Source organism: Capra hircus, chromosome 10 (genome assembly GCF_001704415.2).
Source record: "Capra hircus breed San Clemente chromosome 10, ASM170441v1, whole genome shotgun sequence".
NCBI classification, from domain to species: domain Eukaryota; kingdom Metazoa; phylum Chordata; class Mammalia; order Artiodactyla; family Bovidae; genus Capra; species Capra hircus.
The window spans coordinates 62,724,206-62,749,906 of NC_030817.1; the positions used below are offsets into that span (position 1 = coordinate 62,724,206).

At 35.5% G+C, this 25,701-nt stretch overlaps 1 protein-coding gene across 1 annotated transcript in view; it reads left to right on the plus strand.

The window, feature by feature from the left end:
• MDGA2 (MAM domain containing glycosylphosphatidylinositol anchor 2) overlaps positions 1-25,701 on the plus strand; it is a 928,200-nt gene that overhangs the window by 495,494 nt on the left and 407,005 nt on the right. The window contains exon 3 of the mRNA XM_018054380.1: positions 1,730-1,904. Within this exon, the coding sequence (XP_017909869.1) occupies positions 1,730-1,904 (175 nt within the window). The remainder of the gene's footprint in view (positions 1-1,729; positions 1,905-25,701) is intronic.

Genomic DNA, 25,701 nt, shown 5'->3' on the forward strand with positions numbered 1-25,701 from the left:
AGGAGTCGGGCACGACTGAGTGACTTCACTCACTCACTCATATAAGATATACAAAGCAAAAATATGTAATTTGCTTGTTCATTTCAATCTTTTTTTATTTTGTTACCTATAAATTTTGAAATTTAAGTTAAAATAGAACCCTATATTTTCCCATGGAAATGGTACTTATCAAATCAGTGCCAATGTTACCCTTTGTCTTTGTATGAGCATATTAATAATCAGCTTATGAACTACTTGAAATCAAGAATCATACCATTTAATTTTTATATATATTTTCTGTACAAAGTGTTAGATAAATATTTGATATGTATTTTTATGAATTAATCAACTTTTATTAATCTCTAAGTAAAATTTTAATTTCACACGCAATTAAGGGCAAACATGAATATATTTATACTGATATTGTAATGATTTGGAGAATTTTTAAAGATGCTTAGTGTCATTAGATCATAAGTTTGAATTAACATTGTATCAAAATAGCATAAATAATAGTAGTATTAAATGATTTAAATATTGATAACCCACTATTTAGTTGCATTTTTCTATGTTTCTTCATTTGTGTTTGCAGAGGATTTCTATCAGTAGCTTTACAACCTAAAAATAAGTAAAGCAATATATTACACAGCAGGGACAAGAAGAAATATAAAACTGAATCTTTTTACATCCTGTTTTGTATCACTTTACAGTACCATCACGTGGCTTTTGTTCAGGTTTATATAAACTACCCAAAAGTGTACTTGAACACTAGTCTTTATTTCTAGTAAAACCCAAGTCTGATGTGCACAGCTGTGTTGAAAAGAACAGTATTGTTTATAATGGAATGTTTTAGATATTCAAAGTGATTTGGCAGTTTAATAGAAATGTTCTCTTTGGAAAAGTATACACATTTTTTGAAAATAATTATTGATGTAAAGTGAATTCTAATTATCAAACAGACAAGTCATTTGTGGGGTTATAACAGCAAAGCTATAAAAATGATATAAAAATCATTTGTAACAACCAGGTGTATAAAATTACACATAATCTCAATAAGCTACTCTAGTAATAACTTTAATTAACCAAATGAAATAGAAAATATTGTGTAAAATAATGAAACATGTCCAAAAGGAAACTGAGAGCTTACCTGTTGTTCCTATGCTAGGTAAATTAAAAATGCCTTACAGGATTTGGAAAATAGAATTTTAGGGGCTCAAGGAAAAGAAACTAATCCATATTTCCAATGTACTACTTATATTTAACTTCCTTTGTATATATTAATTTTTTTTTTTGTCCTTCACACTGATGAAACTATGATGAACTCTATGCAATTGAGGTAGAATTATATGTACTATATAATAAGGACACTGCATTTAAAATTTTATAATTTTATTTTTATGTAAACTTTTCTTCTTAATTTTCAATAACTTGCCAAAAATGGCACTGTAGTAGTTTCTGAATGCCAACTCTCCAAATAAGTGAAAGTGAAAGTTGCTCAGTTGTGTGAGACTCTTTGCCACCCCATGGATTGTACAGTCGGTGGAATTCTCCAGGCCAGAATACTGGAGTGGGTAGCCATTCCCTTCTCCAAGGAATCTTCCCAACCCAGGAGCTGAACCCAGGTCTCCCACATCTCAGGCAGATTCTTTACCAGCTGAGCCACAAGGGAAGTCCCTCCATATGAGTAATTGCTATTTAATTTTTCAGTGAGAAAGCCAACCTAAAGTAACAATCTTTGTTGATGCTTGCTCAGATCAGGTGGACCAAAACAGCAGGAAGTGCCTCTGACAGATTCCAAGACTCAAGTGTCTTCAACGAGACTTTGAGGATTACAAATATTCAGCGACATCAAGGAGGCCGGTATTACTGTAAAGCAGAGAATGGCCTGGGGTCCCCAGCGATAAAGTCAATCAGAGTGGATGTGTACTGTAAGTAAATGTCCCAGAAATCTATAATTAAGTCAATTGCAGATATGTTTTGTCCTACAACTATTTTTGTTGTTACATCTATTGAGAAAGACTAGAGTTTGTTCAAAAAAATAGTTATATTTAGTTGAGAATGACAAGTCTTTAAGGTTAAGATAGCTCATTTAGCATATTTCCTGTAGAATCTCCATTAGAAATTTTCATAGATTTTATGATTAAATAATACATATTAATTACAGAACATTTAAGAATTAGATTAAAATAAAATAAATATCATTTAAAATCCTAATAATGACTATTAGTGTTGAATGTATATACTTTTTATCTCTCCATATAAGTATATAAATGCATATTTATATTTGTATAAAGAAAAAAATCATGCTGTGGATATGGTGATTGGTTTTGTTAACTTAGCCCATGTGAATTTCAGTTATTCTTATTTTGTAAAATGCACTTCATGAGTGAAGTTACTTGAACCGGCTTGTAAAAGGCCAAAATCTCTGTGTAGACTCTGTTTTGATCCAATTCTGTTAAAAGTAATCAGTACCTAGGGTGATGCTGAGCCTCTTGGAATGTGTTTGTTGATTTATTTTTGTTTTTGTTCTCATTTTTCTGCTCTTGGCTGTTAGCAGATATATTTAAAGTCCTCTTGGTCTCAATACTGTCTTCCCCACCAAAAGAAATTAAGGGCCTACATTCAGTTCAGTTTTTTTTTTTTTTTTTTTTTTTTGTATAGGTTTCTATTGCTCCATTGTCTTTTTTGCAAATACTTACATTTTATTTAACTCTTTAGTGTTATAATAAAAAGATGTTTACTTTTAGTGATTCAGATATAAGTAGCAAGTGAGGCATTCTCATTTTTTAACCCACCTTTCATTCTTTCCTTTTTTTCTTTTTCTTTCAATACAAGATATGGTTGCATAGTTAGGAAAGTGATTGGAATTATATGTGGTTGATCAGATCCTATGCTGCATCTCATGTAATTGTTCGGGTGACTGAGAAGTGAGTGACAGGGTTGCATATGTGATTCACCTTCCACATTCAGGAGCTTTCACTGTTCCTGGAAAGGATGAAAGAGAAGAAGCCCAAGCTCCAATATCTCTAGCAATTCCCAGGCCTTCAGGCATGACCTGGAATAACTCAGGCATCTGTATCCCGGAGGCTGCTTTCTCCCTCTTCTTAATGGCCTTCTGGTTGGCCTTACATGTATGTTTCTGAACAGTATATCCTCTGCCCATCCCCCCCCAATCAAATATTTATAGTAATATATACTTTTAAAAAAGACTATGTATATTGTTTTGTTCATATATAATTTTAAATGGCACTAAATTTAATTAAATTAGTCAAACACTTCTATAATATATCTTTTAGAAAGAACATACATGTGATTTTTGTTATAATTATGGTCATGAAGTTTTATAGTACACAACTTTGATACCTTAGACACAATTCTAAAATCTAAAAAGTTCTAGTGATTGAATGGATGTGTTTTGTTAAATATTATTGGTAACTTTTTGTAGCAAAAGCTGATGAGAACTAGTTTGGTAGTGACATCCAACCTGAAATGAGTTGAATGCGAAAATAGAAAATACTTTCTCTTCTTTATTTATCCTACTTCATCTGAATAATCATATGTTTTACTCTGGAAATAATGTGTTTGATTACACAGTATTGCCACAGAGCCTGCTGGATGTGTTATGTAAAACATGGAATACGTACTATAATATCTTCCTAAAATCTCAAATATTCAGAAAAACATTTCCCTAAGGTTTTGAGTAAGAGATTGTGAGTTGTGTTCCCACTGGAATACATTTGATAAAACAATAAGATTGTATTGCTGGATTAAAAATCTAATACAAGAGAGAAATGGCATTTTAAAAGACTTTTGGAAAGAGGCTTCTTTTCTCTTCTTACTGCAAAGCCTTTGCAGCACTGCCGTGCATGATTCTCCCTCTTTTCTATTTGCTCAGGGCCCTGCTGCCCAGAGTCAGCTGGGCCGCAGGATCTCAGTTCACACTGCATACTTGAGGGGAACTAACAGCACAAGGCACCTCGTTTCCCCAGGCCCTGTTAGTCTTTTAAGGTGGTGTCACCTTCCAGGAAACCATGCTAGAAGGCACTAGTTCTATAACCTTCTTCTTTGACCTACTTTGGGATTTTTCCCACACAACCTGAACTTGACAAACATCTCATTCTTTGTTGTGTATGTGAAATGTCATGGTGGTGCATACCGTAGTGGAGTACTACCTTCAATACATTTTTGATGACAAGGATTTAGTAGAAGGCTGTCTAAAATTATATTACTTGAGACAATAACATGTATTCAGAGAATAACATGTAAACTAGTAGTCCATTCATATGGACTCTATGAATAAAGGTGACAGGTCTTTCGGGGAATCTATGTTTTATATATGATCTATGTGTTCTATATATAACAGTTGTTAGGCTCAAGTATGTTTTCTTTACATGAATATTTATTCTTTAAAACCTCCCCTATCATTGTCAATAGGAACATGAGTAACGTATTAGTGCTGGATTGAAACTTGACAACCTTAACATCTAAAATTGGTTTATAGTCTTAAGATTCATCTGTTATTTGAATTTTGATTTGATGTCAGACTGGTTGATTGACTAGAAATTCATTTTTATAAACCATAAACAATTGAGCAACTTTACTTCAGGTGCTTTTACCTTAATTTTGAAAAATGCTAAAACTATAGGACTAATTTTGTTTTTTTTTAACCTTTTGAGCCATAGTTTTAGGATTGTCAATACACTATAAATTTCTGTTTCTTTTTCTAAACTGGTTCATCCAACTGGTAGAACTTGAAATAATATAGGCATAGAATGCAAAATAATCTGCAGGTGAGGATCATGTTTGCAACAGCCAGCTGAGACAGACTATGGCTTAGATTTAGCAAAAATTCTAATAAATGGCATTAGAATTTAGCCTTGAGTTCCTCATGATAGTTTGTCTTTTAAAAATCTTCCATAAAGTACCAATTTTACAGCCATCCTGGAGAGATTTCATAACCACAAAAATGTATATCTTACATAAACCCCATTCGGTAATCGTGAGTTTCTAGATTTAATGGCTAATACTATCCTAAAAAAATTTTATTTTGATAAGGAAATTTATTTTCTGAAGAGAAACATGCCACAATGCTGATTGATATAAAATGAGGTGATTTTATTATATAGTAATATAAAAATATTTGTGATACTGTATTAATATTTTGATCAGTTTGGGAAGATTTTTTAGTTTGAATTAACAATTCCTTCCCAGATAATTTTCTAAAATGTCTTGTAGTAATTGGACCTTGTAGGTTCCATAAAGAAACTAGCAAATGTACTATTATTATTCTCTTTGCTGTTTAAATCTAGAAAATAGTTTACTCAATGCAACTGTTTGGAGAAGATATACCTGTTTTTCAGTTTATCATGACCTATGATTCTTTTCTTAAGAACTATAAAAGCATTTCAAAATGAATATAATTTCTTTAAAAATATATTTATAAACAAGCAGATTTTATAACCAGATAACTTACATTAAAAAAAGAAAGCTTACCTAGTTATTTATACAAATATTTCTGATCCAAAGCTACTCAATTACATTTCTTCTTTTGCTGGGAAATAGCTTCTGAGGGTCTGAATACTAACAGCTATATGTTTAAGAGAAAATAAAGAGTTAGTTCTACTTAAACCTGCTGTTTTCAAAATATTCATTCTATGTGTCTTCTCCCTGAAACTATGCTAAAACAATAATGAAGGAATAAAACAATAACCAAGCCTGCGAACAGTGATAGAGGGAGTGGAAGAGGAGATGACAGGAAAACAATTTCGTAGGAAATGAATCAGATCAGGAAACGACCACTGTTCAACATACTGAAGAAAGCTTGAATCAAAGCTGTCAGTATGGAGGATAAAATGAGGCACAGAATTATGGAATCATTAAAAAACTCAGTAATTGGAGACATCACTTAGCTTTTAGAGCGTCAGTCAGTCAGTTCAGTCGCTCAGTTGTGTCCAACTCTTTGCAACCCCATGAATGTCTCATGGTGACATATTATGGGCCTTGCTCCCTTAGAGCTTACAGTCTAAACTGTCAAATTACTCAGCTGTCAGATGATTGAAACACTAGGCACAAGATATAGTGGAATAGGTGCTGTACTTAAAGTTTGATTAGACTTCCGTAGGAATCGTGAGTGTTTTCATCAACATTGACAAAATTCCACAGAGTTTTGTGGAAATTTCCACAGAAAATTTGTTTTCCACAGAAAAACATTATTTGAGTTAAAAAACAATATTCTTAATTTAAAAAATGAATATACTGAGATGTTAATTGTTGCAATTAAATCTTGATGGAAGTAACACTGTGACAGTGGCGGTGAAGTGAGAATATATTTGACAGAATATACAGGATGAAGGAAGTCCCAGAAATACTATGTGATTATTGCTTTTTATATAGAATTAATATCAGTTGATATTAATATAAGCAAGTTTTATTGGTTTGTTTTATTTCATTGTTATCATTAACGAACTATATTTTATGTGTCTAGACTACAAATAAGTTTTAAAAAACATTTAGTAATCGCTGGCAAGTTCTTAATTAAAAAATGAATATACTGAAATATTAATTGTTGCAATTAAATCTTATAAAATGAAAATCCCTCACATACTTGCTGGAAAATGCACATAAATTTTAGCCTAAAATTTTGGCAACAGGTAAAATAAACCTCAAAACATTATCACTTATCTGTTATACATTTCAGTTCAGTTCAGTTCAGTTCAGTCGCTCAGTCGTGTCTGACTGTGACCCCAAGAATCGCAGCACGCCAGGTCTCCCTGTCCATCACCAATTCCCGGAGTTCACTCAGACTCTCGTCCATTGAGTCGGTGATGTTATCCAGCCATCTCATCCTCTGTCGTCCCCTTCTGCTCCTGCCCCCAATCTCTCCCACCATCACGGTCTTTTCCAGTGAGTCAACTCTTCACATGAGGTGGTCAAAGTATTGGAGTTTCAGGTTTAGCATCAGTCCTTCCAATGAACACCCAGGACTGACCTCCTTTTGGATGGACTGGTTGGATCTCCTTGCACTCCTAGGGACTCTCAAGAGTCTTCTCCAACACCACAGTTCAAAAGCATCAATTCTTCGGCGCTCAGCTTTCTCACATCTATACATGACCACTGGAAAAACCATAGCCTTGACTAGAGGGACCTTTGTTGGCAAAGTAATGTCTCTGCTTTTGAATATGCTATCTAGGTTGGTCATAACTTTCCTTCAAAGGAGTAAGCATATTTTAATTTCATGGCTGCAGTCACCATCTGCAGTGATTTTGGAGTCCCCCAAAATAAAGTCTGACAGTGTGACCACTGTTTCCCCATCTATTTGCCATGAAGTGATGGGATCAGATGCCTTGATCTTTGTTTTCTGAATGTTGAGCTCTAAGCCAACTTTTTCACTCTCCTCTTTCACTTTCATCAAGAGGCTTTTTAATTCCTCTTCACTTTCTGCCATAAGGGTGGTGTCATCTGCATATCTGAGGTTATTGATATTTCTCCCGGCAATCTTGATTCCAACTTGTGATTCCTCCAGCCCAGAGTTTCTCATAATGTACTCTGCATATAAGTTAAATAAGCAGAGTGACAATATACAGCCTTGATGTACTCCTTTTCCTATTTGGAACCAGTCTGTTGTTCCATGTCCAGTTCTAACTGTTGCTTCCTGACCTGCATATAGGCTTCTCAAGAGGCAGGTCAGGTGGTCTGGTATTCCCATCTCTTGAAAAATTTTCCACAGTTTATTGTGATTCATTCAGTCAAAGGCTTTGGCATAGTCAATAAAGCAGAAGTAGATGTTTTTCTGGAACTCTCTTGCTATTTTGATGCTCCAGCAGATGTTGGCAATTTGATCTCTGGTTCCTCTGCCTTTCCTAAAAACAGGTTGAACTTCTGGAAGTTCACAGTTCACATATTGCTGAAGCCGGGCTTGGAGAATTTTGAGCATTACTTTACTTGCGTATGAGATGAGTGCAATTGTGCGGTAGTTTGAGCATTCTTTGGCATTGCTTTCTTTGAGATTGGAATGAAAAGTGACCTTTTCTAGTCCTGTGGCCACTGCTGAGTTTTCCAAATTTGCTGGCATATTGAGTAATTCAGTCTGAACAATACCAGTGGTTTAAAATCTATTTAAGAAGAGTTACATTCCCAGATCTTTTACATTTCACACAGTTCGACACCAAACTACCTCTGTTCCCTTACCAACTTGCTAGTTAAATCCCTACAGATGACTATAAATTTATTTTTATGAGATGTTCGCCAGAGAAACTTTGATCTAAGAAATGTGAAATCATCAAAAACAAAAGGCAATATGCTCTTTAATTAGAGTTATTAAATGTAAGTTTATGTACTCTTCACAATCCCGTCTCACACTTGGTTCTGAGAATGCCTTTCTGGAGGAATATTAGAGAACCTATCTAGTAAAACTGATGAACTCTGGAGAAACAGCTACAAATCCTGACAAGGTAATCCTTGGTGAAACAACCCTGCTAATACACTCACAGCAAAGGCCACTGTTGATCAAGAGAGCTACCAATAAGCTGTTTTATAACTGAATCTTAGGTGTGAGTATACCGGATGACCAAACATTTGAGACAATCATCTAAAAAAAACAAGAGAGAAACCAAGAAAAAGACTCAGGAAACAAAAATGCTGCAGGGAGCAGAACTACAAAATAAATCACAGTTACATATACTTTTAATTAGTATTCCCAGAGAAAAAAGGGAAATGTTGCAATCATATAACAAGAATAGGAAAATAAAAGCAAGGAATTTTCAGAGGACATCAATGAACTCTTAGAATAGTAAAAATGTTACTATATAAAATCAATAAAAGGAGTGGAAAATAAAGCTGAAGAAATCTTCCAGAGAATAAAACAATCAAAGGGATAGAAGAAGGGGAAGATAATATAATTAGAGAATTTGTCCAGCTAATCTAACATATGAATAGAATTCCAAAAGATAAAATAGAGATTAAGAAATTATTTTCTAAAAAGTAAAGAACTATATCATATTTAGACAAATGTTTTCAATTACAAAGCTTCCACTAGGTGTCCAGCACACAAAGTAAGCAAGATCTGCATCAAAACTCATTCACTTGCAATTTAAAACACTAGGGAAAAAATGAAGATCTTAAACATTTCCAATGAATTTTTCATTTTTTTCCCAAAATAATCATATATCAAGAATTAGGAATCAAAATGACATAGTAAAAATTAAGAAGCTAGGAGATGTCTGAGTAAAACTTTTGAAATTCTGAAGGAAAACTATTTTCAAACTAGAATTTTCCACCCAACCAGACATATTTTTTCAGGTATTAAAGAAGAAAGACATTTTTAGATTTCCAAATTTTTTCTGCTATGTTTCTTTTCTTCAACACTAGTTTAATGAATGTTCTACCAAAACTAATTTAAAATATAAGATATTATATATAAGAGAGAATGGACTCCCAAAGTGATATTGAAGCAAAACATCATGATGATAGATATGCTGTGTTACTCAGGAACATTCAAGACAGACTGAAGCTGCCAGAAGAGCTTTCATGAAGGATGTCTTCATAAAAGAGATGCAACTGGTGGATTATTTGATGTACTAGAGAAGGATTCTACACTTCTCATAGAAAACTTGATAATATGGTAATGATGCGTGTGTACATGATTGAAGAAACAACTTGTGGGTGTTATTAATGAACACAAAAAAGTTATTTGAAATGAATTGTAATTGAAATATATTACAAGGTTCAACTCTGAAGATAAACTTTTATGTAGTCAGTGGTAATAATAGCAGTTGAATTAACAAGTAGGATATAAATATAAGGAATATGGGGAAGGAGAAAAGTTGGTATAAGAGAGAAAAAAACTTCTCTCAACAGGCAGAAATCAGTAAGCCCATGTGAAAATGGAAAAAAAAAATCTGTTATAGCAGTTGAAGTGAAATGAAGTGAAGTGAATTGAAGTCGCTCAGTTGTGTCCATCTCTTTGTGACCCCGTGGACTATAGACTACCAAGCTCCTCTGTCCATAGGCTTCTCCAGGCAAGCATACTGGAGTGGGTTGCCGTTTCCTTCTCCAGGGGATCATCCTGACCCAGGGATCGAACCCAGGTCTCCTGCTCTGCAGGCAAACGCTTTACCCTCTGAGTCACCAGTAATAGCAGTTAAACATCTATAAATATGAAGGCAAAACCAAGAATGGTAGTTAGATGCATTAGAAAATGTTGCCTTGACGTATTAGAAATACTTGAGGTTGTGTTTTATAAATGTTTTTGGCTTTCTAACCTATGTGCATATTTGATAATTTTTAATTCATAAAATATAGATTTGAAGATTTTGCCTTGCAGGCCTTGTTATTAAGCTCCTAGAAGTGAAAACTAATCTCATTCCAAATTTTGTTGAAGATTGTTGTCAATTCTAATTATATTTATGCTTTTCTTTAATTCTCCGTAAGAATTGATGCTTTTGACATTTTTAAAATTAATTTATTTTTTATTGAAGGATAATTTCCTTACCGAATTTTGCTGTTTTCTGTCAAACCTCAACATGAATCAGCCACAGGTATACATATATCCCAGCCCTTTTGAAACTCCTTCCCATCTCCCTCCCTATCCTCTAGGTTGATACAGAGCCCCTGTTTAAGTTTCCTGAGCCATATAGCAAATTCCCGTTGGCTATCTATTTTACATATGGTAATGTAAGTTTCCATGTTACTCTTTCCATACATCTCACCCTCTCCTCCCCTCTCAATCTAGAAAAATGGTACTGAAGAATTTATTTGCAGGGCAACAGTGGAGAAACAGACATAGAGAGTTGACATTCTTTGATATTTGACACCAATAAAGTTGACTGAAAAGCTTTAAGAAAAGGATAGACGATAGCATAGGGAACGTTGTTGCCACATTCTAACTAATTCCCCCCAAACCAAAACAACAACAACAAAAAATTGATAGAGTAAAACTCTTTCACTACCATTTGTTTACCAGTGGTTTAGGATGAAAAATTTACAAAGTAAAGTTTGACCCTTCTTCATGGAACACATATTTGAGAGACTATTCAAAATAAAATTCCATTAAATTCTGTGAGGCTAAAAAGGAATTTAATATTATAATTTGTACCTTCATTGAGTTTGAAGTAAGGAGACAACATGAAATATATAGTTTAATTAAATGGGACATAAATGTTAAGCAAGAAAATAAATAACATGCATAATACCACACAATATGAATGATGTGTCAAACGGTGCCGAAAATGTATAGTGAAATGTTACTGTGGCCTCTGATCATAAAAGAAGTAGGATTTACATTGTAGCTTGAAGGATGGGGTTTGATATGCATTTCGGCATGTCTTTTGGCATTTTTTTGTCCTGAACTCTCTTTCTCAAGGCTGTTTGTGTAGCAGACAGCCTTATATGTTAGAGATTGTGTCTGCCTCCAGGTCTGAAGGAAGATCTGCTTCCTGATCAGGATATTGAAGGCAATGTCTCCCTTAAGGGCAAAAATTAGGCAGGTTTGCTAGCAGGACCTTTTAAAGATCAGAAGTTTCCTAAACTCAGAATTCCTTAACTGTGTCACAAACTGGTACAACATTTATCTAGACTCCTCTCACATTGCTCCTATTGAAATTAAGGGAGAGAACTTATAAAGACATGAGGCTCATCTGAGATGAGCCTTGGATAGTAAAGTCCTTTTTTTTTCTGACCCAGGAATCATCTTCTGTCAGCTTCCATGAAGTTGTGGCAAACTAATGTTAGCTAGTAAATTGAAAAAAATAGACAACTCTTCAGAGTTCTTGACACAATAGATTGAAATAAGTAGAGGGGAAAGCCAATGATATTCTGTAATGAGTGAGCAGTCTGATTAGAAATACAGAAGACAGAACTGTGCTTGGGGGAACAGTGACTCAAACGGTGGGTTTAGAAGAAAGAAAGCTTAATTTGCAAAATGGGCTGTCATATTGTGTTAAGATTTTACTGCTAATGTTTTCAGATGATATGAATGACCATCTGCTGTTTATGTGAAATGTAAAATGAATAAATTATAATTTTAGGACTTCAGAATTACTGATGAGAGTCAGCATTCTCCTAATATTAATACTACTCATTTGCCCTAAGAAGCAATGGTCACTCAAAAGACAGGATCTATCTTTGGAGGAAGAGAGTATATTCTATGTTAAAAAAATAAATAAAAAGGTAGATTCACAGAATTTTGAAGTTCTCATACTGAGATAAATATTACTTTGAGATTCTTAAGGGCATTTAAACAATTTTTTGAGAATATGTTTCTGTAATTCTTTCACTTATTCTCAGCCATGACTGTATTGCTCACAGGGTAATAGAGGTCATACAACTTTAAAGGTTAGGGTTTGATTAAAACTTATTTTTAAATCAGAAGGAAATTAGATTCAGAGGCATTAGCTTAATAAGTTTTCATCTGTGCAGACACTGTTCACACATGAGACAAATCTTTTCCAATATCTATTAAACATTTTGTAAGCCTTCTTATTTCTGAACATACTACCCACTTTCATTTCACTGTCTGTTAGATTTGTTTTACCTGAGAAACTAATGGGAAATTAGGATGACATGTGATCAATTTATTCTCAAATACAATTTACCTGTGTTAGAAAGAATGAGAAACTTCACAGTTAAAAAATATTGACAGTGAGTTATTTGAGTTTATTTTCATTAGACTCATCAACATGACTTCTGGACAACACAGTTTAGAAAGAGGTCTAAAACAACTAATGGGGATTCTGGTAGCAAGACAAACTCTGGAAGAAAAATAATGTCTTAAGTCAATCTCATTAAACATAATTGTCTTAGCACCACCCCTTTTCCCAAAACATCAGCCTTGGATTTGGAAGGTCTTAAAGATTGATGTGGTAATTACAATGCTTATTAAAAATGGGTTGCTGTCATGGTAATTAGCCTGTTAATAAATTTCAAGACAGAATTTTTCCATTTTTTTGGTATGCTGCCAATGAAGAATGCTTGCTTATCAGTTATTTACTCATGGGAAACATAACCAATCTAATTCCCAAGTAGTATTAGCATTACCAATAAAAGAACTTAATAACACACACACACAAAAACCCTTCAGTGAAAGCTACAGTGAGAATGTAGAGACTCCTATCAAACTGTGTCAACATCATGCTGAGAATACTTGAATTCCTGTAATCTTAAATATGAATGGGTGGATAAAGCTATATATTACATCCCTTTTAAACCCATCTAATTTCTTCTGCTTAGAGTCTTACATAAAGTATACTTGGCTACTGTAATATATCTTCAACTTACAATTGCTTGTTCAGTTCTTTGTGTCACGTTTTTAGATTTTAAAAAATGTCAATGCATTTCCTAAAATTTTTAGTATATAAACATATGTCTGCTCTCCCTTTCAGGTGGCCATTTAGAATATTTTAACAATGGCGTTCTGACCCCCTGTAGTTTTTTTAAATTGATTTATTATTTCCACGTAATTTATTGTTCTTGGTATGAGAAAGTTTCCAAATATTTTAACTTATAGTGGGCTTTCATATCATGTTTAAATTTGTCAATATTTCCCCAAACAACTTTAGATATCTGCTAATTCATAGTCTAAATTAGAAGTGTAATCCATATAATCAAGAAATTTACTTTCTTGATAATAAAAATATTTAACTTTTGAAAAAAATAGAGCAATAATATTTTCACTGTATTGATTTGAATTTGGCTTGTGGAAAAAATATTTTTAAATAGACATTTGAAAATTTACATTCTGTTAACATATTTGTGCAGTTAATTGTATTGTACCCTAAAGGCAGAATATTGTTTCATCCACTTAATTTCACTTTATTTTTCACCTTACCTGTGCATAAATTAAGATTTTAAAATACTTTTGTTGTAGGATTATGCTTCCTATTTATTCATTTTATAGTTTTCTATTTCATTTAAAATATTACTTGTTTCCTAAATTTCATCTCATTCATTGTTAAAAATGTATCCTAGGGGCAAGACCAAGACCAAACCACTTTAATATGCAGTGCTAGAAACACACCTCCAAATTTTAGGCTATCAATTATTACCTGTGGTAGACACTTTCCAGATGTTTCCAGACCAATATTAATTTCCTTAATACATAGGGGAACTCTATTTCACAGTCAGTATGGTTGGGGTCATGAGACGAGTTTGGGCCAGAGGCATGTGAGAGAAAGTAGTATGTGCCCTACTCAGGCTGAGTGTGTGAAACACCTCACACAATTGTTTACAGAGTATCTTGAGTTTTCTATCTCTACATACAGAGCCTCCCAAGTGTCTGAGGACTCACTGGTTTTTGGAGCCACACAATGCAAAAATTTTGAAGAACAGAGTCACCATTTATTTATCCTTTTTTTTTTTTTTTTGGCCATGATATGCGACATGCAAGATCTTAGTTCCATGACAAGGACTGGATCCATTTCTCTCTGCAGTGGAAGCTCGGATTCACAATTTCTGGACTGCCAGTGAATTCCCTAGAGCCACCATTTGGAGGGAAGCCACCCAGGGGACCTAGAAGAATGGGAGCAGTTGAATGGGAATTTTCATGAAAGAAAGATTTTTTTTGTTTTGTTTTGAAGCCACTGAGGATTTAGGGATATTTGTTACACTTATCCTTATCTGTGGCTTCTTGATTACTACTTTTACCTATTCTCCATTTCTACAGTGTATTTATGAAGTATACAGAATGTCTTCAAAAGTGTATCGGTCATTTTGGGTTTCTTTTTTTTTCTTAGCACATTTTAAGGGTTAGAAGTAAATATACTTTAACCAAAAAAAAAAAACTCATGAAAGAAAAGAAGTCTATTTATTATGGTACTAAATGAATAAAGTAATGGAATTCCCACTAATTCCACCTGTTTCACTGTCTCTTAGAGTTCCTCAGGAAAATTAAATTCTAATTATTCACAACTGTTACTAGTTTAATAATATATCCTTTGCATATATTTTTCCCCACACATTCCCAATACCTTATGAGGGTTTCTGAGAACACTTTTCAAACACACTTTTTGCATTTTCATCTTTGTCATAGGGGTGCTTCTGGCAAAACTCAAAAGGATATATATTGATAAAGGGAAGTGTGTTTAACTTAGTATGATAATAAATTATTCTAGAATGTTAGCAGTTTGATTTTAGCTTTAAGAGCAAGCTATAGATCTGGCTCATTTGTATTTTCATAACTTTTATGTTATGAAAAATATTTATTCCATTTATAAATGAATAACATTTAAGTAATATAAATATTTTTAATTAATAATATAACATCATTAATATATATAATTAATAATTATTGACTTTATGGAATAACCATAAAATTATTTTGTATATAGTGAGTGTTAAGCTGTTGATTAGCATGTATTTTGACTTATTTAATAAAGAATATCATTTTTATGTAATCACAAGGTATCTTTTTAAGTAATACCTTCAGGATTTTTAAGGATTTTCAACATAAATTTCAACGAATAATTTGTTATTTCACTACTAGAGAAGAGGAAACATTAAATACTTTTTCGTTCTCTTCTACTGGTTATATTTACAGTTGTCAAATTTAGTGGAACAGATTCTGAAGCATGTCCTTGGGTCTATAGAAGACTTAGTTCTTCTTAATGCCTAACAAACATTGCCTATTTCATACCTGTTCACTGGTTCTTATTTAAGAACATAATGGAGGAGTTGCTTGTAAACCAATATAGTCCTATCTTCATCAAGCATTCAGTTCAGTTCAGTCGATCAGTCATGTCTGACTCTTTGCAACCCCATGAATCGCAGCACACCAGGCCTCCCTGTCCATCACCAACTCCCGGAGTTCACTCAGACTCACGTCCATCGAGTCCGTGATGCCATCCAGCCATCTCATCCTCTGTCGGCCCCTTCTCCTCCTGCCCCCAATCTTTCCCAGCATCAGAGTCTTTTCCAATGAGTCAACTCTTTGCATGAGGCAGCCAAAGTACTGGAGTTTCAGCTTTAGCATCATTACTTCCAAGGAAATCCCAGGATTGATCTCCTTCAGGATGGACTGGTTGGATCTCCATGCAGTCCAAGGGACTCTCAAGAGTCTTCTCCAACACCACAGTTCAAAAGCATCAATTCTTCAGTGCCCAGCTTTCTTCACAGTCCAACTCTCACACCCATACATGACCACTGGAAAAACCATAGCCTTGACTAGATGGACCTTAGTCGGCAAAGTAATGTCTTTGCTTTTGAATATACTATCTAGGTTGGTCACAATTTTTCTTCCAAGAAGTAAGCGTCTTTTAATTTCATGGCTGCAGTCATAATCTGCAGTGATTTTGGAGCCCCCCCAAAAGAAGTCTGACACTGTTTCCACTGTTTCCCCATTGATTTCCATGAAGTGATGGGACTGGATGCCATGATCTTAGTTTTCTGAGTTTTGAGCTTTAAGCCAACCCTTTCACTCTCCTCTTTCACTTTCATCAAGAGGCTTTTTAATTCCTCTTCACTTTTGCCATAAGGGTGATGTCATCTGCATATCTGAGGTTATAGATATTTCTCCCAGCAATCTTGATTCCAGCTTGTGTGTCTTCCAGTCTAGCGTTTCTCATGATGTACTCTGCATAGAAGTTAAATAAGCAGGGTGACAATATACAGCCTTGGAGTACTCCTTTTCCTATTTGGAACCAGTCTGTTGTTCCGTGTCCAGTTTTAACTGTTGCTTCCTGACCTGCATACAGATTTCTCAAGGGGCAGGTCAGGTGGTCTGGTATTCCCATCTCTTTCAGAATTTTCCACAGTTTATTGTGATCCACACAGTCAAACACTTTGGCATAGTCAATAAAGCAGAAATAGATGTTTTTCTGGAACTCTCTTGCTTTTTCCATGATCCAGCGTATGTTGGCAATTGATCTCTGGTTCCCCTGCCTTTTCTAAAACCAGCTTGAACATCAGGAAGTTCACAGTTCACGTATTGCTGAAGCCTGGCTTGGAGAATTTTGAGCATTACTTTCCTAGCATGTTAGATGAGTGCAATTGTGCTGTAGTTTGAGTGTTCTTTGGCATTGCCTTTCTTTGGGATTGGAATGAAAACTGACCTTTTCCAGTCCTGTGGCCACTGCTGAATTTTCCAAATTTGCTGGCATATTGAGTATAGCACTTTCACAGCATTATCTTCCAGGATTTGAAACAGCTCAATTGGAATTCCATCACCTCCACTAGCTTTGTTCATAGTGATGCTTTCTAAGGTCCACTTGACTTCACATTCCAGGATGTCTGGCTCTAGATTAGAGATCACACCATCATGATTATGTGGGTCGTGAAGATCTTTTTTGTACAGTTCTTCTGTGTATTCTTGCCACCTCTTCTTAATATCTTCTGCTTCTGTTAGGTCTATACCATTTCTGTCCTTTATTGAGCCCATCTTTGCATGAAATGTTCCCTTGGTATCTCCAATTTTCTTGAGATCTCTAGTCTTTCCCATTCTGTTCTCTTACTCTATTTCTTTGCATTGATCACTGAAGAAGGCTTTCTTATCTCTTTTTGCTATTCTCTGGAACTCTGCATTCAGATGCTTATATCTTTCCTTTTCTCCTTTGCTTTTCACCTCTCTTCTTTTCACAGCTATTTTCAGCCATGAAGAGATACCCCACACCCAAGGTAAGAGAAACCCATGAAAGATGGTAGGTGTTGCAAGAGGGCATCAGAGGGCAAACACACTGAAACCATACTCACAGAAAACTAGTCAGTCTAACCACAGCCTTGTCTAACTCAATGAAACCAAGCCATGCCCACAGGGCAACCCAAGACAGGAGGGTCATGGTGGAGAGGTCTGACAGAATGTGGTCCACTGGAGTAGGGAATGGCAAACCACTTCAGTATTCTTGCCTTGAGAACCCCATGAACAGTATGAAAAGGCAAAATGATAGGATACTGAAAGAGGAAGTCCCCATGTCAGTAGGTACCCAATATGCTACTGGAGATCAGTGGAAAAATAACTCCAGAAAGAATGAAGGGATGGAGCCAAAGCAAAAACAATACCCAGCTGTGGATGTGACTGGTGATAGAAGCAAGATCCGATGTGGTAAAGAGCAATATTGCATAGGAACCTGGAATGTCAGGTCCATGAATCAAGGCAAATTGGAAGTGTACAAACAAGATATGGCAAGAGTGAACGTCGACATTCTAGGAATCAGTGAACTAAAATGGACTGGAATGGGTGAATTTAACTCAGATGACCATTATATCTGCTACTGCGGGCAGGAATCCCTCAGAAGAAATGCAGTAGCCATCATGGTCAACAAAAGAGTCTGAAATGCAGTACTTGGATGCAGTCTCAAAAACGACAGAATGATCTCTGTTCGTCTCCAAGGCAAACCATTCAATATCACAGTTATCCAAGTCTATGCCCCAACCAGTAACCCTGAAGAAGCTGAAGTTGAACGGTTCTATGAAGACCTACAAGACCTTGTAGAACTAACACCCAGAAAAGATGTCCTTTTCATTATAGAGGACTGGAATGCAAATGTAGGAAGTCAAGAAACACCTAGAGTAACAGGCAAATTTGGCCTTGGAATGCAGAATGAAGCAGGGCAAAGACTAATAGAGTTTTGCCAAGAGAATGCACTGGTCGTAGCAAACACCCTCTTCCAACAACACATTGATTGATTATATTCTTTGCAGCCAAAGAGGGAGAAGCTCTATACAGTCAACAAAAACAAGACCAGGAGCTAACTGTGGCTCAGATCATGAACTCCTTATTACCAAATTCAGACTCAAATTGAAGAAAGTAGGGAAAACCACTAGACCATTCAGGTATGACCTAAATCAAATCCCTTATGATTATACAGTCGAAGTGAGGAATAGATTTAAGGGCCTAGATCTGATAGATAGAGTGCCTGATGAACTATGGAATGAGGTTCGTGACGTTGTACAGGAGACAGGGATCAAGACCATCAAGCATTCATTACTGATCAAACACAATCTCTTAAGCATTATTCACAGAGCATCTATAGGAATCCTTGCCTGATTCCATAGACACAACAAAAGTAGCTAGAAGCAGCTTTCTCTCAGTTGCTCTGCACCTGTTCCTACTGCCCTTAGGTCCTTGTGCTCATTCATCCTGATTCTGAAAATCCAAAGCTTTCAAAACTTTCTTGACTGGAGGTACCCAAAGACATTTCCAATTAAAATCAGTCAGTTTGCAATGTTGAGGACCTGCTATATAGAAAACATTCTAACTAGAAGCTATTGTGAGAGATGAAAGAAAAAAATATAAAGGCTTTGACTTAAAGAAGTTAATAATTAGCTAGAGATTTGAAAAATAGCCATAAAAACAACATGGTTGAAGAATAGGCTGGAAGCAAAATGAATATGTGTATAAAAAATACTAAAGAAAAGTGATATGAAATATGACATATCAGTTAGAAAGTCTTTCCACAGATATATTAAGGAATTCAAGAAAATAGATATAATTATTACATCAATAGGCATTTAATTGCTTAGTTGTTAGTTGTGTAAAACTTTGAAGTCTTGAACAAACTTACTTACTGATAAGATTTCTGGGAGAAATATCAACTACCTCAGATATGCAGATGATATAACTCTAATGACAGAAAGCAAGGAGGAACTAAAGAGCCTCTTGATGAAGGTGGAAGAGGAGAGTAAAAAAGCTGGCTTGAAACCCAGCATTCAAGAAATGAAGATCATGGCATCCAGTCCCATCACTTCATGACAAATATAAGGGGGAAAAGTGGAAGCAGTGACAGATTTTCTTTTCTTGAGTTCCAAAATCGTTGCAGACCATGACTGCAGCCATGAGATTAAAAGAAGCTTGCTCTTCGGAAGGAAAGTCATGACAAACCAAGACAGCATATTAAAAAATTAAGTCATCATTTTGCCAACAAAGATCCAAATATCCAAAGCCATGGTTTTTCTAGCAGTCATGTACAAATGTGAAAGCTGGATCATAAAGAAGGCTGAGCTCAGACCTAATGATTTTGAGTTGTGGGACTGGAGAAGACTCTTGAGAGTTCCTTGTACAGCTAGGAGATCAAGCCAGTCAATCCTAAAGGAAATCAACCCTGAATATTCACTGGAAGAACTGATGCTGAAGCTGAAGCTCCAATCCTTTGACCACCTGATGCAAAGGGCTGACTCATTGGAAAAGACACTGATGCTGAGAAAGATTGAGGGTAGGAGAAGAGGGCGACAGAGGATGAGATGGTTGGATGGTGTCACTGACTCAATGAACATGAATTTGAGCAAACTCTGGGAAATAGTGAAGGACCGGGAAGCCTGGTTTGCTGCAGTTCATGGGGTTGCAAAGAGTTGAACATGACTTAACTAATTGAACAACAACAAGAGCAATGTTTTTCACAAATGTTGAATATTCTGATGAGCAACTATGTTGATATTTTTTATGCTTATATTTACCAACAAATGGAAGCAAAGTCTTTGTATCCAAATGCAGTAAAAGTTCTTTCTCATATCTAAAAAATATTTGTAAAAGTTTTATCTGTCGTTTCAAAATGATAAATTCATTAATTAAATGGAATAAAAGGCCCTTGAGAAAACAGACCACAGAAATCTCTGTGAAATTGCTTAGCCTAAAATCAAATGGCAGGCATGTGTTCGTACTGAGTGAACCAGAGATTTGAGATTGGCATTCAGTGTTCTGAGTTCCAGTTCATTGACTCTCTGAATCCAGTTTTCTCCCTGAGGATAAAGTCTACTACTTTCAAATCTAGACTGCATACATATTTCATTAAAAAAAGGCAATATATTTATAAAATAATGTGAACTAATAAAATGATTTAAATCTGAAAATATATGAAGATGTTTGATTAGATTTGTTTCACATATTTTTAAATCTAGAAAATTCTCTCACTGAAAGGATAAAGTAAAAGTTTCAATAGTAAAGTACTACACATGAAGCTATTATGTGACTAATAATTTCTCTAAATTTACTCAGAATGTATTATACTCTCAAATTTATAACATTCCCAAGAAAATCTAGCAAACTTTGCTTCTGCAGCTGTGTCTATATCATGAGTCAGATGAAATTATTTGAATTATTAAATCTTGGCTACCTTTATAAGATAAGGTAGAAAGAGTCTTGTAAAGGGTCAAAAATCAATTAGATTTACACAAGCTAAGAAGTTGTTTAAAATTAAAATGATTCCTACCTCCAATATTAAATTAAAGCAAATTTATTTAAGTTTTTTTTTTCTTTGACAATTAAAGAAAATAGTTCTTTTCAGTATGGTCAATGACATGAAACATCTTACCTTTCTTTGATACTTCATATTTTGAAAGACTTAGCTCTCTTTTCTTGATAGAGGGAGAAGTTTAATTAACATTTTTAGCATCTGTCCCAACTGCTATGTGTGTGTGCTAAGTTGCTTCAGTCATGTCCAACTCTGCGTTCCCATACACTGTAGCCCACCAGACTTCTCTGTCCATGGGATTCTCCAGGCAAGAATACTGAAGTGGGTTTCTATTTCCTCCCGCAGAGGATCTTTTCTCGCCCAGAGATTGAACTCGTGTCTCCTGTGTCTCCTGCATTGGCAGGCAAATTCTTTACCACTGAGCCACCTGGGAAGTCCCATACTGGTATGAAAGTGAAAGAGAAGTTGCTCAGTCCTGTCTGACTCTTTGCAACCCCATGGACTGTAGCCTACCAGGTTCCTCTGTCCATGGGATTTTCCAGGCAAGAACACTGGAGTGGGTTGCCATTTCCTTCTCTAGGAGATCTTCCCCATCAAGGGACTGAACCCAGGTCTCCCTCATTGTAGGCAGATGCTTTACCGTCTGAGCCACCATTGGTATGACTGAACACCAAATATTGAAGTATCTGAAAAGTACGCCTACTTTCACACTCTTAAATTGAAAGTGAAACGAAAGCAGTTAAACCTTGGTAGAGAAGAGTACAGTGGTTTTTGTTTGTTAGATTTATATTGTTTTTGTTTTTTATTCATTGTCACTTGGGTTTGTCACTGGGCTTAGAATATAAAATCCATGTTTTATGAGGTAACTGTGAAGCATATATGTATTCAAGGGGTCCAGATGGCTGTGAATGAAGTAAATGAAGGGTTTGTTCAATTTCAACCATTTTCAGGTGTCCATCCCTAAGTTACATTCAAAATGTGGAGTGAACACATAACGAAAGGCGTTTAGAAATCTTTTCCAATTTTGAGAATGAGCTAAATTAGAGAAAGGGTAACAGATGCCGTTTTGTAATCCCACCTCCACTATTTTATTCTAGTCCCTCATCGGAACCTCACACCTGGTTCCTGTAGACCTCTCCTACAGCAGCAGTGTTCCCCCTGAGTTTATATGCATATCATGGCCAGATCAATCTCACTTAATTCAGAGTTCATCATAATACTTGTCACTAAACATTCTGCATTCATTCTGTTCTTTTTCACTAATAACCCCCAAATTCCTTGCGCTTGTTTTTCTCCTCCTTTTTGAAATGTAATGCTTCATCTTCCCAAAACAGTGACCCCCCCCCCCCAGGTCTCTTCTCTTTCCCTTTCCCCCTGTTCTAGCTGGGCTTGGCCCTCTCCTGCTGCTGAAGAGCCTGGTCCACACTGTGTTCCTGTTGTGTCTTCTGCATCATTCTCCCCTCGCTTTTGTCCAGTTTCCCAACCTTGTCTACAATTCAGGATTCCTTGCTGACTGCTTGAATTCTTTCTTCATCTCCACTCTTGGGAATTATAACATCATTTTTTTAAAAATTGTGTTCTTCAAACAGTTAGTGCAATTATCAGCCTCTTTAAGCTACAGGTCCACAGTATGTTTTGTGCATCTTCCAGGCAATTTCACAATTCAGTTTTTCAGATTTTTAGAAAAGTTATGATTAATATACAGTATTTTTTATACCATCACCATGATGAAAATATTAATATAACCCTCTCTATACCCTGAGTTATATCAAACATGAAGTGGGAGAAATGAACTTTATAAATAGACTCAAATCATATGAAGGCAATGTTTGTTATCAAAATAGTCACGTTGTATCTGATTTTGTTATCAAATGAGTTATGAAAAATCTTTACTTCAGAATTGTGCAGAAGAAATTGTTGAATCATACATAAAAATTACAGATGTGTTAATATTACTGTGTACATTGGCAGGTATTATATGATGATTCATACCTGTAAATTTTGTCTTTCTGAAGGTCTTTTAAAACCCAGAGTGCGAGGATCACCTTATGTTGTTATTTCAGTTCAGTTCAGTTCAGTCGCTCAGTTGTGTTTGACTCTTTGCAACCCCATGAATCACAGCACGCCAGGCCTCCCTGTCCATCACCAACTCCTGGAGTGCACCCAAATTCATGTCCATCGAGTTGGTGATGCCATCCAGTCATCTAATCTTCTATCATCCCTTCTCCTCCTGCCCCAAACCCCTCCCAGCATCAAAGTCTTTTCCAATGAGTCAATACTTCGCATGAGGTGGCCAAAGTATTGGAGTTTCAGCTTTAGCATCATTCTTTCCAGAGAACACCCAGGACTGATCTCCTTTAGAATGGACTGGTTGGATCTCCTTGCAGTCCAAGGGACTCTCAAGAGTCTTCTCCAACACCACAGTTCAAAAGCATCAATTCGTTGGCACTCAGCTTTCTTCACAGTCCAACTCTCGCATCCATACATGACTACTGGAAAAACCATAGCCTTGACTAGACAGACCTTAGTCAGCAAAGTAATGTCTCTGCTTTTGAATATGTTATCTAGGTTGGTCATAACTTTTCTTCCAAGGAGTAAACGTCGTTTAATTTCATGGCTGCAGTCACCATCTCCAGTGGTTTTGGAGCCCCCAAAAATAAAGTCTGACACTGTTTCCACTGTTTCCCCATCTACTTCCCATGAAGTGATGGGATCAGATGCCATGATCTTCTTTTTCTGAATGTTGAGCTTTAAGCCAACTTTTTCACTCTCCTCTTTCACTTTCATCAAGAGGTTTTTTAGTTCCTCTTCAATTTCTGCCATAAGGGTGGTGTCATCTGCATATCTGAGGTTATTGATATTTCTCCTGGCAATCTTAATTCCAGCTTGTGCTTCTTCCAGTCCAGCATTTCTCATGATGTACTCTGCATATAAGTTAAATAAGCAGGGTGACAATATACAGCCCTGACGTACTCCTTTTCCTGTTTGGAACCAGTCTGTTGTTCCATGTCCAGTTCTAACTGCTGCTTCCTGACCTGCATACAGATTTCTCAACAGGCAGGTCAGGTGGTCTGGTATTCCCATCTCTTTCAGAATTTTCCACAGTTTATTGTGATCCACACATCAAAGGCTTTGGAATAGTCCATAAAGCAGAAATAGATGTTTTTTCTGGAACTCTCTTGCTTTTTTGATGATCAAGCGGATGTTGGCAATTTGAGCTCTGGTTCCTCTGCCTTTCCTAAAACCAGCTTGAACATCTGGAAGTTCACGGTTCACATATTGCTGAAGCCTGGCTTGGAGAATTTTGAGCATTACTTTACTAGTGTGTGAGATGAGTGAATTGTGCTGTAGTTTGAGCATTCTTTGGCATTGCCTTTGTTGTTATTTAGTCCTTTCCAAATGACCAGGGCAATGCTGAACTAGCTGAAGGATATAAGAATCAGGTGTTTGTAGAGAGATAGATTAATTTCTGAGAAGCACTTAGAACCAAAATCAAACTACTTGATTTAATCTCATTTAGAATGCACATTTGAGTATTTATGTTTCCTTAGACTTTTGGCCCCTCTTTTATGACCTCCAAATTCTTATAAATAGCATGTATAACTTAAGTCCTGTGATTCCCCATTCTAGTCATAACATTGCCAAATAAATGTTAATAATATGTAAATTCTTTGCTGTTGTTTTTTTTTTTTTAACAACTGCTTAACAATTGTGTGCCAGTGAATTTCCTCAAAGTAAAGATGTAGTCAATTAAATGATGGTATATGTTCATTGGGGAAAAGAGAGCTTCTGATAGTGGCAGTTCACTGCAATAAGATGCTATGCTGTAGCTGGAAAACTCTGAGTTGGAAAACTCAGTTTCTTTCCTTTATTTTGTTTTCTTTATAAGTATGAAGCAATGTTGTCAACAAGAGGGTGGCATCTGGAAATGGGTGACACCCTTTGAATAGTGTGCTTTGTGGAAGTGAAATTCTACTTTACATGTTATCATGTACAGTGAGCCATTCAGTATTCATTCAATAAACAATTCTTAACTGATGTATGTTTGGCAGATTTTATATCAATCTTTGCTGGAAACAGAGTGTTATACAAAATCAGCACAAATCATATCATGAGAGAGAATATGATCCAGGAGAGACAGTTAAGATACTTGCTGAAATGCTGAGTTAAAATTGAGAAATAATGGTTCCATGTCTTCTCATGCTGTCCCTGAGACTTTCTAAATTATGAATTCAATAAAGATACAACTTTATTGGGTCTCATGGGTTTTTCTTTTTTTCTAAATGAATAAATAGAACTAAAATATCCTTAATTGCCACCAGAATTTTTATATTCTTTGATTCTGAGTATTTTATAGAAAGATTGCTTCAGATTAAACAGAAAGCATTTAGAGTGAAGATTTTGAGTAAATGCTGGGGCATGGAAGAGATTAAAGCTCTATTAAACAAAAACTTACTTTTGTCCCCTAAGAACAGCTCTTAATAATTATAATTCCATTTTAGCAAATATTGTGGGGTACTTATTAGGTTTGGGGATATTAACATTTGTAAAGCATACTATTAGTTATAGCCTCTTTTGCAAGTATGAACAGATATAAGCTCATAAACACAAAGGT